General features: G+C 37.4%; 1 protein-coding gene across 2 annotated transcripts; it reads left to right on the top strand.

Moving 5' to 3' along the window:
* Positions 1 to 6,601: 6,601 nt before the first annotated feature.
* LOC149090046 (uncharacterized) lies at positions 6,602 to 12,891 on the top strand. 2 transcript variants are annotated; one of them, XR_016192676.1, is made up of 2 exons: positions 6,602 to 6,715; positions 9,171 to 9,592. XR_016192676.1 is itself a non-coding variant. In XM_089232019.1 (2 exons), the coding sequence occupies exons 1-2, from the start codon at positions 6,701 to 6,703 to the stop codon at positions 12,760 to 12,762; spliced, it is 627 nt and encodes a 208-aa protein (XP_089088145.1). In that variant the 5' UTR covers positions 6,602 to 6,700; the 3' UTR covers positions 12,763 to 12,891. The 2 variants fall into 2 exon arrangements, 1 of the variants encoding a protein (XP_089088145.1); XM_089232019.1 differs by lacking the exon at positions 9,171 to 9,592 and adding an exon at positions 12,151 to 12,891.
* Positions 12,892 to 14,195: the final 1,304 nt, after the last annotated feature.

The following is a 14,195-nucleotide window of genomic DNA, read 5'->3' as shown; positions in this document are numbered from 1 at the left end:
AGTGGGAATAATGTGGGCTGTTTATTTCCAGCTAAGTATGGGACTACCATACCATCACTTTGCCTGGGGGGGGGGGTCCATGATGTTGAGACAGTCCTGAATAGAACTTGGACTAGCGGGGAGATCAATAAATTCTAGGCTAGCGGTCTGGAGGCCAATCTTTGCAAAATTTTCGTTCAGTACAAATTCACTGAAAAAAATCAATTCAATACGTATAAAGGATCTTGCTTCTAGATGAGAGTTGAAGACTCTGGGTAAGACAGGGGAGCCACGAGAAAAATTATGGTTCAAAGGGGGGAGGGGCACGGGCAAAAAAAGGTTAAGAAACACTGCTCTAAGGTAATAACATCATATTAAATAGCAAATGTATGGCCACGGCTTGGAAAAGTGGAGAAGATACGAGGAATGGAGGCAACCTCTTCATTTTTTCAGAGGGGAAGGAAGCCAAGGGGACATTTGCTCTTGTGGTTTTCGATTACTTGTAACCTTTCCAACACCTCTTGCGATAGCTGTGCTTTCGTCTTTCAAGTCCATGAGACTGACGACACAATATGTGGAAAAGGTAATACTAATGAACACTTTTTCTCAATTTCTACCGCCCTCTGAATTTCTATCTTTAAAGGGCTCTACACAAGCTCAGTTAAACCTGTACAAGCCAACTGTGCAGGTATAACTGAGAGTGTGTTAGGGCTATCAGTTCACTTGCACAGGCGACCTGAAGGGAATGGTTTTTTTCATTCGGTATAACTGCAAACAAGTATTGCTCAAACTTAGTGCAATATTTTGTGAATGTTGCAGACTATTTGCAGTTTTTCTATCATACAGGGTTGATCAAGAGAACCTGCTTTTCTAATTTAATTTTTTGCCGGTTTCCTCAATGGCAGCAGTGATTGAATTTTCACTGGAAATTGTATAAGCATAGGGTTTACGTGACCGAAATTTGTGAACGATAGGCCTAGTATCTTTCTAGAAACTCGAGAAAATGTCTAAACTCCTAGAAAGGACAGAGTTTTGGAAATATAGTATGATTTAAATTAAAAAAAAACATAGGTGCGTCTCTCTAAAAAGGGAACGCTGACCATTCTCGCGGTCCCGAATTCGTCAACCACGACCTCGTCGATATTCAAAACGTCGCGCCTACTACTACACCATTAGCGTCACTCAGACAAATCGTATGTCAGACGTTGTAACCGAATACGAACTAGGCCGACAGTACCATCGCACCGCCAGCGGTCCAAAGGCAACACTACGTAGTGTGCCGACGGTACGATGGAAACTGACGCTTCTCCGATTTGTCGCCGAAAAGGAGTTTGACCTAAGGCCTTTTTCAGTCGGGTATGAGATATCATCGTTGCTCGTAATGAAGTGACTTTTACTCTCATGATCAGATTGACATTCCAGGAATATCCTCTAAGGAGTATTCACGCAGGGCACAGAGTGGTCTAAGAAGAAACATCCTCTGCTAACCTAAGACTGACGCCAAGGGACCAAATGCGGTGTGACTGCAACTCTTTATATAATTTTTGATTGGCGTGCTATGCGATTGTTGAAACGAACAAGAATGCAAATTGAGTTTACCAGAGTATTGTTGACCAAAAAACACAAAGGATGTAATATTGAAAACTTTGTTTTGATTGACACTTGAACCAAAAATATAACAATGAAAATATTTTTTGCAATATTTTCGTGATCCTTGATTAAATTTTTGTTGAAGAAATCATCATTTTCCCCTTGAGGTTCCTGCACAAATTCGGGTTTTGAATGAAAATAATACTTTCAGAATAGATGAAAATTCAGGATCAATGGAAATTCAGAATCAATGAAAGTAATTATTTCAGAATCAATGAAAGTAATTATTTTAAAATCAATGAAAATTCAGAGTCAATGAAACTAATTATTTCAGTAATAATTTTTACGTCTGATAAACACGCCGCTTATTTTATTCTTCTATCGACCACCGTTCCCGAGTTATTTCATTTTAAAATCATGGATTATTATGTGGGACAATCCGTATTTCGTCAATGGTGCTTAAAGTGTTAAATTTAAAAAAGAAAATAAAATTCAAGGTTTTTTTGTGTTCATCGCAATCTGCTTCCATCTATAGGCAGACAGACGAAACAGAATGAAATGCGAAGTTGTGCCAACAGATGGGGACAGGAGTCTTGCAATTTCTATCAAAATTTGAGATAAAGGCAAAAAAATAGTTCAACGCTCGGATTTCAAAACAAGATCTAACGCTCAAAACGATGAAAACTGAATCAAAATTTTTTTTGGCACTGAACTAACCTTAGAGGAGGTATATAAAGGTGGGCCCGTTATAAGAAAAACTCTTTTTCGCCTTCATACCTCTTTTTGCTCCTCTAAGGCAGTGGTTCTCAATCGGGGGCCATGTGCCCCCCCCAGTGGTACTGGGACACTTCAAGAGGGCCATGGAAGAGAATGGGGAAAGGGGCCATGACAGGTGGTTTGGAGGGCTGCAGTGAGCTGAGAAAAAAAATTAAGGAGTGAAGAAATAAAGCTTTTATATTAGTGACTATACACTTGCAGAATCCAACAAAAACACCCATAAAACCAGGGCCGTCTTAGGGCATGGACCCACCCAGACCTCACCGCATTTTACAACAAGTTCCCTAAGATGGGGTTTTTCGCAGGCCCCGGCTAGATTTTTCACAGACTCCTCTATATTAAATTTAGTGTGAAAAACAAAAAATTATGAAAACCATATCAGGCCCCGGGCTGCAGCTCTGTCAGTCCCACTCTTGTGAGGAGTCATGCCCAGTGGCCTCACGCCTCGCAATCTTCTTTGCAAAATTTTCGTTCAGTACAAATTCATTGAAAAAAATCAATTCAATACGTATAAAGGATCTTGCTTCTAGATGAGAGTTGAAGACTCTGGGTAAGACAGGGGAGCCACGAGAAAAATTATGGTTCAAAGGGGGGAGGGGCACGGGCAAAAAAAGGTTAAGAAACACTGCTCTAAGGTAATAACATCATATTAAAAAGCAAATGTGTGGCCACGGCTTGGAAAAGTGGAGAAGATACGAGGAATGGAGGCAACCTCTTCATTTTTTCAGAGGGGAAGGAAGCCAAGGGGACATTTGCTCTTGTGGTTTTCAATTACTTGTCACCTTTCCAACACCTCTTGCGATAGCTGTGCTTTCGTCTTTCAAGTCCATGACACTGACGACACAATATATAATGTGGCTCAAAATGTGTGTTTGGCCAAAAGTACGAGGGTGCCCCGTAAATAAGGTCATTTGATAATTTTCGTCGCACCACTGTCATTTTCTGCACACGAAGGCCTATTAGACCGGGACCTGAAGTTTATTGCGGATTCAGAAAGGCAACTTTTTTTTTTTAAATATCCATCGAAAGGTCGTGCGCTAACCCCTCGATGTTGAACTCCATGCGGTAGCGTTTTCTGCTGTCATGTCGCCGTTTCTGTCGTGCCCCTGTGCCAGGAAAGTTTCTGACAAGGACAAGCAGGGTATCGAACTCGCAATAGCTCTAAACATCCTTTGGTGAGCATCTTATCGACCTGGGCCATCACGCCTTTTTAATAAGGGGACACATGGTCATTCTACTCTTCCTGTAAATAAGTGGTCAGTCGAATTCTTTCAGACATAGCATCATTGGCCATTGGGTATAGAAAGGTTGGGAAACGCTGTGCTTTAGGGATAAGATTATTACAGTATAATAGAAAGAGATTTATACAAATTTAACCACTCGACTTGTTTTGATTAAGGGGCCGGATAGTGTTTTTTATTTAAACTTCTTTTATATATATACGGAAGTGAAACTAATTACGAGTTTTCTATGTTTTCTTGCTGATTACTTTTTACGTTTAACTTTTTTTTTTGTAGAATCAAGCTTAGAAATTTGCAGACACTTTTCGTAAGAACACTTTCTGCATTCCTGGAAACAGTTATTTTCCGGATATTATGCTGAGGTGAGCTCGGAAAGAAAAGTCATCACGTCTCCGCCGGGACCCGAACCCAGGCCCTCCTTTTCTTTCCGAGCTCACCTCAGCATAATATCCGGAAAATAACTGTTTCCATGATATCTCTGGTTGAGAAAAAAGCCATCTATAACTTTCTGCATTGTTTGGAAATAATGGGAACCGGAGTAAAAAAAAAAGCCTGATAATCAATGCCGTAGGAGAGATCACCCTCTATTGTTGTTAAGACAGTGATGCCACGTTTCGGACAAATGAACGCCAAGTTTGAATGAATCATACGATTGATTCTTGTTTGTACGTATAACTTATATGCAAAATACGGCTGGATAAAGATTTTAGATTTCATATAAAAAGAACCTTCAGGCAATGTCATACAGGGTGTCCTGTAAGTCCTGACTCGACCTTTATCTCATCAACCGTTTGTCTTAGAGGTATGGCTCCAATTGAAGAAAAAATGCTTAAATAATGTGTTCATAAATCACCCTGTATCAGTTTTGAGAGTGAAAATACAGTGCGTCACGAAATTAAAAAATCTTAATTTTCATACGGTCGTCCCCAGTTTTCTAACTTTCTTCTTATTAGAAAGTTGTTGCTCTGTCTCTTCCGAGATCAACAAAAAATATGTTTTTAAGTGCAATATTCGTTGAGATATTTGAATTTAAAAAAATCGAAGAAAAGACGGAAAATACGGCATAAACTAACGGACAACGCTTCTTTCCCTTATTTATAATAGTGATCAGGCTATTAGTGATCCCCAAGATGGAGATGTAGATCATAATAACTAATTGATCTGGTGCTCCATATAGTCACGGTCTCTCATTTATGCTGTTCTTATTTAACTTTCCCTGATATATTTAATTCAAATATCTCAGCGAATATGGCAGTTAAAAATGGGGGGTGTTTTATTTGCTCGGCTCAAAAGAGACAGGGTAACAACTTTCTAATTGGAAGTTAGAGTACGGGGATCATATAAAATTTGTATTTATTTTTATTTTGGGACGCACTGTATTTTCACTCTCAAAACTGGTACGGGACGATTTCTGAACACATTTTTAAGCAATTTTTAAAGTGGAAACGACGAACGGTGGATGAAATGAAGGCCCATTTCGGTCTTATTGGACATCCTGTATATTCAAATCCCGTTATAATGGGCTTCAAATTAACAAAGGTTGGCTAGCTGCACGCCTATAAAAAGAGGAAAATATCCCATGATAGTGTTTCTCAAGCGTTTGACAGCCATGGCTCCCTTACCCTAGCGGTTATTTATGCGTTTCTTCGTTGACCAAGCAGAATGGTTCTTTGAATCTTTTGTTTTTTATACTAACAAGATGAAGGCCATGGAACCCTATAAAGATTAATACTCAGCATTATAATGTAAAAAAATAGGTTAACTATTTTCTTTTCCAAGCTCACGGAACCGTCGAAATTTGTCCAAGGATCCCCAAGGGGTTCGTGGACACTGGTTAAGAATCACTGCCCTAGCGGTCATTTATCCATGGTTTGATGATTTATAATTACCTACGTTGAGAGGTGATGAACATAAATGTGATTGGTTCAAACATAAAAAGAACTGAAATTATCTCTCTCTTGGACAAAAGTCAGTGTTTCTCAAAGTGTGCGTCATGGCTCCAAGGGGCGTCGCTGACCTTTGTCAGGAGCGGCACGATGAGCTGGAAATATTGATGTGTGTGCACCAATTTATGCTTTGAAATGGTTCATTCATGACATTCAATATCTACTAAACTATTTTGGGGGAACCACAGATGTACCATGAAGAGGGCAAGGGACACGTGAGTGACAGAAGTTTGAGAACCACTGATGTAGATCCCTGGATAAGACTAGGGGAGCACGGGAGGAAAATATAGCTGAAAAGGGGAGGTAGGCATGGGTTTAAAAGGTTAAGAAACACTGCTCTAATAACAAGGTCCTGCTAGTTATCAAGACATTTGATGTTTTTGTAGTCACTAATTTATAATGAAATAAATTTGATGATTTTTAATGGCATAAAAATTAATTATCAGTGAAAAAATATGCTATCACAACATTGTTTACTTTATTCCTGCGATAGAATAAGACTAAAATATTGTCTAAAACTTCATTGTCATCTTCTTGATGCATTTTTGAAGTTTCAGACATTTTTTCTGTTTCCAATGGTAAAAGCGTTTCAAAAGGAATCACGCCACACTTCAATGTAAGACGCATCAGGTACACCTGTTGGAAAAAAAGTATTGCAACTAAACAGTAAGTAGAAATTACGTTTACCTGATGTACACGTGCTTTCTGAACGTATACATCTTACCTTACAAGGAGATCTGATCACTAACGCGTGGTAATTCCAATCAATGTTGCAGTGAGAATTAAATACTATTGCTATACGACGTCATCTCATGCTCAGCAATGTCACCCCCCCCCCTCCATTGTACCGCTACGTGATTTCAAGATTCAAAAGACAATGGTAGATTACAAGAAAAATTAGGTAAGGTTTGTTATGATCGTCATGTTTCAAACTTGATTGCACCTACGTCATTCTAGGGACATTGTAATTGAAAACATATTCATAAGCATGAGAAAATATTTCGATAGACTTCAAGAAACAGGTGGTGCTGATAAAAGTATAAAACCAGTGGCGCACCGATGCCATACACCATTGAATCTTCATTATCGTTCAACTGCTTTCGAAAACGAAGTGCCTTATACAAGCTTTGAGCTGTTTCATTCTAAGCCAGTTCTTCAACGGAAAAAATGAAATATTTTTCAGTAAGTTAAAAGATTATATTATTTATATTTTTAAATCCCTTTTTTTTCACATCAATTACGATGATCCAAGGAATTAGTTCGATATTTCTAAGTTTTTTTTCTTTATTCGGATAAAGCGCATGTACCGTATTTTCCCGCTTGTATTTCGCGTATTGCACGTTAAAAAAAGAACATCGAAATTTCTTAGTACGGATTATAGACCGTAAGTCTTATCTGTAGCTTCTTTTTTCTCAGAAGTTGGAATAGACACAAATATTTCAAAAACTGATTGGTAAGAAATTATTTTTTGAATACAGTCGAATCCCGAATACCATTATAGCGAAATTCTCGTTTCAACGAAAACTTTTCTAATCCTTCAGATAAGTTTACATAAGAACAATGCAAAAACATCATGGAATTCCTTTATAACGAAATTTCAATTTAACGAAGTGAATTCTCCGGTCTCTTGGAGTTCGCTATAATGGGATTCGATTGTATTTATAGATGTATGGATTCGAATAGAAAATTTAGCATTTTTTCTAAAAATAACGTGAGATTTCATAATTGACGAATGAAATTTTTATTTGAGGACTTTACGCTACTGCGGACTGTTACGATGATAATTTTGTTTTCCACAAAGTAGTGAGATCGGCATCTGCGGATTATACGCTGGAAATTACGGTAAATGTATAATCATTTACTAATATACACGTACAGATGAAGTTGTATTTTCAATTTTCAAACTCATGTACAATAAGAACTGAGGTGAAATTTGAATTTCATTGACCACCTGTGGCGACTTTTCGAACTAAAGCTTTTAGCATGTGTGGTGTAGCAGTAGTAGGTAAGGCTCGGGGATCCATGAAGTCAGCCACCTCGTTGGGCAATTTGCCTGTTGTGGCGTTGTATTTGTATTGTATTACAATATTTAATGAATATACAGCACAGCGAATCCCGCCTATAACGTTTTTTAAAAAACCGTCATGAAAAAAACGTTGTGAGTGGAAAAACGCTTTAACCAGTAAATCTTGATCAATATTAGTAAGAGGTGGGACCACGAAAATATGTCGTACTACGCGGGAAAACGTTCTAAGTGGGAACGTTATAAGCGGAATCCACTGTATATAGCAACTTAGCGTAGCCTCTGGTTTGATCCTCTCCAAAGAGATATCTAACTTTCTTAAAAGTCTCTTATTTTAGCATTGACAAGCTAAGATATTTTGTAAAGTTGAATTCTTAAGTATAGCACTTTTTCCTATACCTTCTTACTTGCTGAAAAGCGGAAGAAAGCCTACTTCATTAACCCTTTAAGTGGCACAGCAGAAGACATATTCAAAATGCCGCAACTTTTTTTTTTTTGATGAGGTAGGCTTTCTTCCGATTTCCAGCAGGTACAAACTAAGAGGTACAGGGAAGAGTTTTGTTTCGTTGAGAATTCAACTTTACAAAATATCTGGGTTTTGTCAATACCGAATAAGAGGCTTTTAAGGAGGTGAGATATCTCGACAGTGCCACTTAAAGCACTAAAAAGATTTGCCATTTTACTGGGGGTTTAGCGATTTCTACTATATGCCGTGGAAAAGGTTGAGGTCTGGGACTCTCCCACGGAGAGCGAGCACATACACAACAAGAAAATTACAACCACCATAATATACCTTATTTTCCTGCGTATAAGCTGCAAATGAAAATTTATTCATCAATAATGACATCTTGAGAAATGAAAGGGGTTCTTGTGTGTGTTCACGTACAAAAAGCGCTAAGCAATCAATAAATCTTTAAAAAATCATTCTTTCAAAATTAATTTTTAAAATATTTACGTCTGTTCCAATCTCTAAGAAAACCAAACTGTAAATAAGACGTAGCAATATATTATAACCTGCGCCAAGAAATTCCGATTTTTTTAGTGTTTGTAATCCACAGGAAAATATGGTATATGTGAGCTTATTGAATAATTTCATTCATCGATATTAAAATGTTGAGGAATGAAACGGGTTGTTTTCACGTTTTTTTTTGAAAAAAATTTCGATTTTCTTTTCATTCCCATCTACACGCCATCTATAAATCTTTAAAAAAATACTTTTTAGACATCAATTTGAAAAATTATGTATTTCTATTCCAATTTCTCAGAGAAAATCGGCCAAAAAGGCACAGTGGTATTAAAAATCCACATTGAGAAATTCAGATTTTTTTTAACGTGGATTATAATCCGCGGATTATACGTAGGAAAATACGGTACTTGATACTTTCACTTAAAAGTTTGGAGATGGATAAAACAAATCGAGCACATAACCCTCACCAATCACCACTATATAAAATTTTCAATTGTATATATAAATAACACTCTTATTTTCGTCCAATAAGAATTATAACTTATCATCAATATTACAGAATTTAATATCAGGTGTAGAAGCATTTTTTAAAAACAGTTATAATAATGAATGAAGAGTTAAAATGGGAATTTCGTTTTCTCTCCTAGGGAATCTTTGTTCTTACAGTTCTCGTCGCCTTTGCTAGTTCTAACGAAATCATTGTCCAAGAAATTGAAAAAATAATTCGTAATGTCGCTAAAGAAGTGATGCAGAAACACCTCGAGGAGCATCACGGACATGAACCAAACTTGAATGTTACGAGCCCGAATAACACTGATCTTAGAGAGGGTTTCAATATTTTCAGGATTGCTAGTAACCTACAAGATGAAATCGAGAAACTCGCCCTAAATATATTCTTAACAGAGCTTGAAGATCACGAAAGAACTTTCCATGCAATTAAAGACGTAATTACGGATCTTGTGCGCTAGCTCTCAATTTCTTGGGCTGATGTAGCATTTCTGTATATCTTCTGTGCATACATATTTTATATCCGTGAAATATTGAAAATAAATGGAAAAGATATTGTCAAGTTTTTTGTACATAAAAGAAAATGATTGAGCTTTGTTATTGAGTGTATATATTACTGTCAAAACCTGAAATGTGCGGTTAATTCGCGAGAATTGCCTGAGGGGTTTTTCCCAAAATCCGATGTTTAGAAATGTTTCTGGCTTTGGCTGGCGAATTCGTGAAGTGGCTAAAGATTCCTGGCTAAAGTTCAATGTGCTGATGTAAGACGGTCCGGCAGGAGCGAAATACAATTTTTTTTCATCTCCAATGTGATCGATTCATCGCCAATGATATATGGTTATATACAGGGTACATAGGTAACATGGCGTATGACATTTTACTGACGTTGAACCCAAAGATATATTTCCAATTAGAAGAAGTATTCAAATAACGTGTAGTACTCAGATATGTCACTCATGGTTGCAAGGGGTTGTGTAGTTGCTGAAATAAAAAAAATTAACTTTTGTGTCGTCCCCTATGTGCCGTATTTCAATAACTATATAATCCCTTGCAACACGAATGACATATCTGAGTACCACATGTTATTTGGAAACTTTTTCTAATTTGAAGTATGCCTCTAGGATCAGCGGTTCGCTAGTAAAATACCATACGCCCTGTTTCCTAGTCACCCTGTATAGTAGCTGTATTGGATTAGCTCCATGTGACGAGAGGAAAAAAGGAAAAACTGAGAGAATTTGAAAGGAAAACTATTTATCTAATATAGTTTTTCTGTCAAATTTCGAAAAAAAAAATGATTATCACATCGGTTTGATGGGTTGCCTTAGCTAACGTGGACAAATTATCACGAAAAAATACGCCACCCTGGTGATGACCCCGAATCACGGCTTTTATTATCTGATTTTTTCCAAGGTTCTCCATTCTCTTTGCGAAATGGCTGGCCAGAGCCCGAAATTCGGACATTTGTCGGTACAATTTGCAACGAAATTGGCCAATTCGCAAACCGGCTAATTTTGGGCTTTTGCAGTAACATATATTCGTTTTGAATTGTGTAAATATACTTTAATGCTTCCAGATAAACTGAAGCAAAGATCAAACAGACTTTCTGGATGCTAATGCTGAGATGGAAAAAAGTTTTCTGTCTCCGTCGGGAATCGAACCCTGGTCTTCTTGCAATCCTTTTAAGCGCATTACACAATATAATACAGAGACATAAATTTTTTTTTCTTTGTTATTACACGCACAGTAGCGTGATTGGAGAGTGGGTGAAGACAGTAGAGCCTTCCTTGGTTCAGCGATAATAAGGAAAGAAATAGTTGTATCTCTGCGGTGTATTGATTACTACGTTTGCCTAGGATACAAGAAAACAAGGGTTCGACTCACAATGGATATAACAAACCTTTTCTTTCCAAAGTTAATTGCAGCATCAATGTACAGAAAGTATCTTTCTTCCACGTGTTGTGGGCTGAGAAAATAACATACATCTCTCTCTCTCTCTTAAGGAAGGGTCTTCAACCTATTATTACGTCTGTGTTAACTGAATTATTCAGGGAATAATCGATATTTGTACCCGATTTCGTGATGTCTTGATCGACTTTAAAATTTGAACGCTTCATTAAAGCAGTGTTTCTCAATCTATGGTCCACGGACAATCGAAGAAACGTTAGGAAACGCTGCATTAAATAACTCGCATTATTGTTGACTAAAACTATGTGATATGTGTGTACTAATGCTATGAAGTAGCTGAAATATCACACGAAAGTACAGGGTGATTCACAAAGAAGTAAACTATTTCCAGATGCTGTTAAAACAAAAATAGTTATGGACCACATATATGATATAGACCACAATTGCAACCAGTTAGGTAGATGTATTCATGAAGTTTGTGTCCCGGTACTGAGTGAAGTGGCGTAGGCGATAGCGTGTGCGTCATGTGACTAGTCAGCCAAAATACTGCATCTGAAGGGGAAGAAAGACATTTTGCGTTCTCCAATTGAGCAGAATGGAATTCGTAACTGTTATACAACGACATTTTCAACTTCACTTGAAGAACTAACGTTAATGCCACTGTGGTCCAGCAACTACAGCATCATCCAAAAACTCAATACATCCAGATCAGAAGAGAGCATTAATCCTATGACAGTTTTCTCATGAAACTCTCTAGACTCACTCTCGTGACTAAATAGTCACTAGAAACAAACGCTATCTCCTATGTTACTTCAATAAGTAACACAAACTTTATGAGTACATCTACCCAAAGGAAACTCTGTAGACTTGTTGTTTTCAAATTGCTTTATACGATCGAAAAATAATTCATGTTGCACATGCTTTCCACTAAACAATTTATCGTCATATCTGCAACAATTCCTTCTTAAAATATTCAGTTTTTATAGCATACAAAAGGAATATTAAGACAATTTTTGTGTGTGTACACGTACGATTACGGTATAGTTAAAGTCTCCAGAAGTTTTCCTGCTTGACATGAGGTGTTAAAATGCAGGTAAGAATATATACGTATCCGTATGAACTTTTATTTTGCAGGACACTAATATGAATACCAATTTATATGTATTTAACTTGTAAACACTGCAATGCAGTCTTGTATTTTTGTTTTATCCTTAGGGACTGATGATATTTGTTGTTGCCGTGAACTTGAATGCTGGGTGGACTGTTGTCGACGCTTTTCCAACAACTTCCTTGGATACAGAGCGTGAGTTCGCTTTGATTAAGAAACTCATTGAATCGGTGTCGGACATAATAGACCGTTTCCCGGACGAATTCCTGTTTTTAACAGAAGATTTCGGACCCGATGACGCCAGGGTTTTTGAAGGCGAAGTTGAACCCAAAGAAAATCCTATTTTTCAAGTCAAACCTGCTAAAATTTCTTTCACGGAAGTCGAACCAGATCATTTGGCGGCCGAAAAGGAAGCTGGTGAACGTTACGATCACAACAAGATGGCTTACAGTGGAGCGGAGAACTCGAAACCAACATTTGTATTGGTACCTCTCAGTGATAGCCTGGTTGAGAAAAACATCCAGCGTACGTCAAATAACCGAGGGAAGGGTGAACGCGTTCACAGAAGAACGCGCCGTCAGGATTTTGGTGACGTATTACTCGAATTCCCTGCGTCATTCGGGAGGTTGTTCCAAAATGCGATGCAGACTTGGCTTCCTGGAGCGAATGTCCACCAGTCTTCAAAGGGTTCTGGTCCTCAAGAGACAATGTACACATAAGGAAGTACACACAGCTAGAACAGATAAATTCAGAAATAAAAGAAGATTTAAGAATTCTGTAGAACAAGCATATAAATTGTTATAAATCTGTTTCAAAAAAGAGGTTGTCAATTAAAAAATCTATCATAACTGAAGTTGTACTGTGTGTGTGTGTGTGTATTTATATGAATATTCAAAATACCAGCCAACCCTCTTATTACGAATATAATGCAAAAATTTAGATAATGAGGATGTTTTAACTTCCCGATTTGCCACATGCATATTTTCCGATTATTTAAAAAAAATTTTATTCATCAAACTTCTTATTTAATTTTTTAAAATCAAACATTTTCACACGTTTTTAATCATTAAGCTTTTTGCAAGATATCTCGGTTGTAACGACAACTCGGCTATAGCGACAAAATTTCCTAAAAAATATCCCGTTTTTTCCGACGAGGCTTTTGCTTCAATTCCCAATATTTACGAGAATCAGGAATGGCGGTAATTTGCATAATTTATAAATTGTGGTACAATTAATATGATCGTAGATATCCATTTCACATGTTTGCTAAGTTCTTTTCATTTCCCGTGAAATACATTTTAGAGGGCTTCAGCTGTAGCATTGTTTTTCTCGCCAATGGTTACTCATAAAAATTATTAGATGATTTTGTTAACATTTCGCAACATGTTTGGTAGGAATCTGGGATCAAATTGGTCTCTCTAATCACGAAGAAATTAAAACTTCAATGCAATTTCGTCAAAAAAAAAGTATCGAGGACATCAATCTCGGTTGTAACGACAACTCGGCTATAGCGACAAAATTTCGTGAAATATTCGATGCCGTTATAACCGAGTTTAACTGTATTAATAATTTCAGGAAATATTTTTTTATCAATTTTTTTTTCATGAACGGTGTGAAGGAAAGTTTTAAATAAATAATTTAAAAAATAAAATGCTTAATCCACTTGTTAATGCAAGATATACAGAAAGCTGGATGTTGTGAAGATATTTATTTTTTGAGATGTTGATGTATTTTAAGGAAGGAAAAACTCATCTCTGCCTATACCGGGTCCCTCGTTTGTCGAACGAGTGCTCTCACTACTAAGCTACAGAGGAGATAGAGATTTTCCTTCGTTGGAGCGTATATATGCCGAACGGAACCGTGCAAGGGACAGTCTGACACGATCAGCTCATAGTCGACAAGCCACCAGATGGCTCTATATAGAAATACAACGCCACAACAGGCAAATTGCCCAACGAGGTGGCTGACTTAAGAACATCATGGATCCCCGAGACATTTTTTGGAGGCCCTACCTACTACTGCTACACCACACATGCACCTCGCGGAACCCCCAACGAATGGGTACATGCGGGAATGTGCGTGTACGTGTAGTGAAACCTGACGTGAAGTTTTTTGTTTCTATGTAATGCTTGTTATGAGTAGTGCTGCCATC

The sequence above is a fragment of the Pholcus phalangioides genome, unplaced genomic scaffold (genome assembly GCF_987345545.1).
Source record: "Pholcus phalangioides strain wild (caught in Gottingen) unplaced genomic scaffold, Ppha-v1.0 ptg000001l_1, whole genome shotgun sequence".
NCBI lineage: Eukaryota > Metazoa > Arthropoda > Arachnida > Araneae > Pholcidae > Pholcus > Pholcus phalangioides.
The sequence above is the reverse complement of the archived record's forward strand: the minus strand, read 5'-3'. Positions and strand labels throughout refer to the sequence as shown.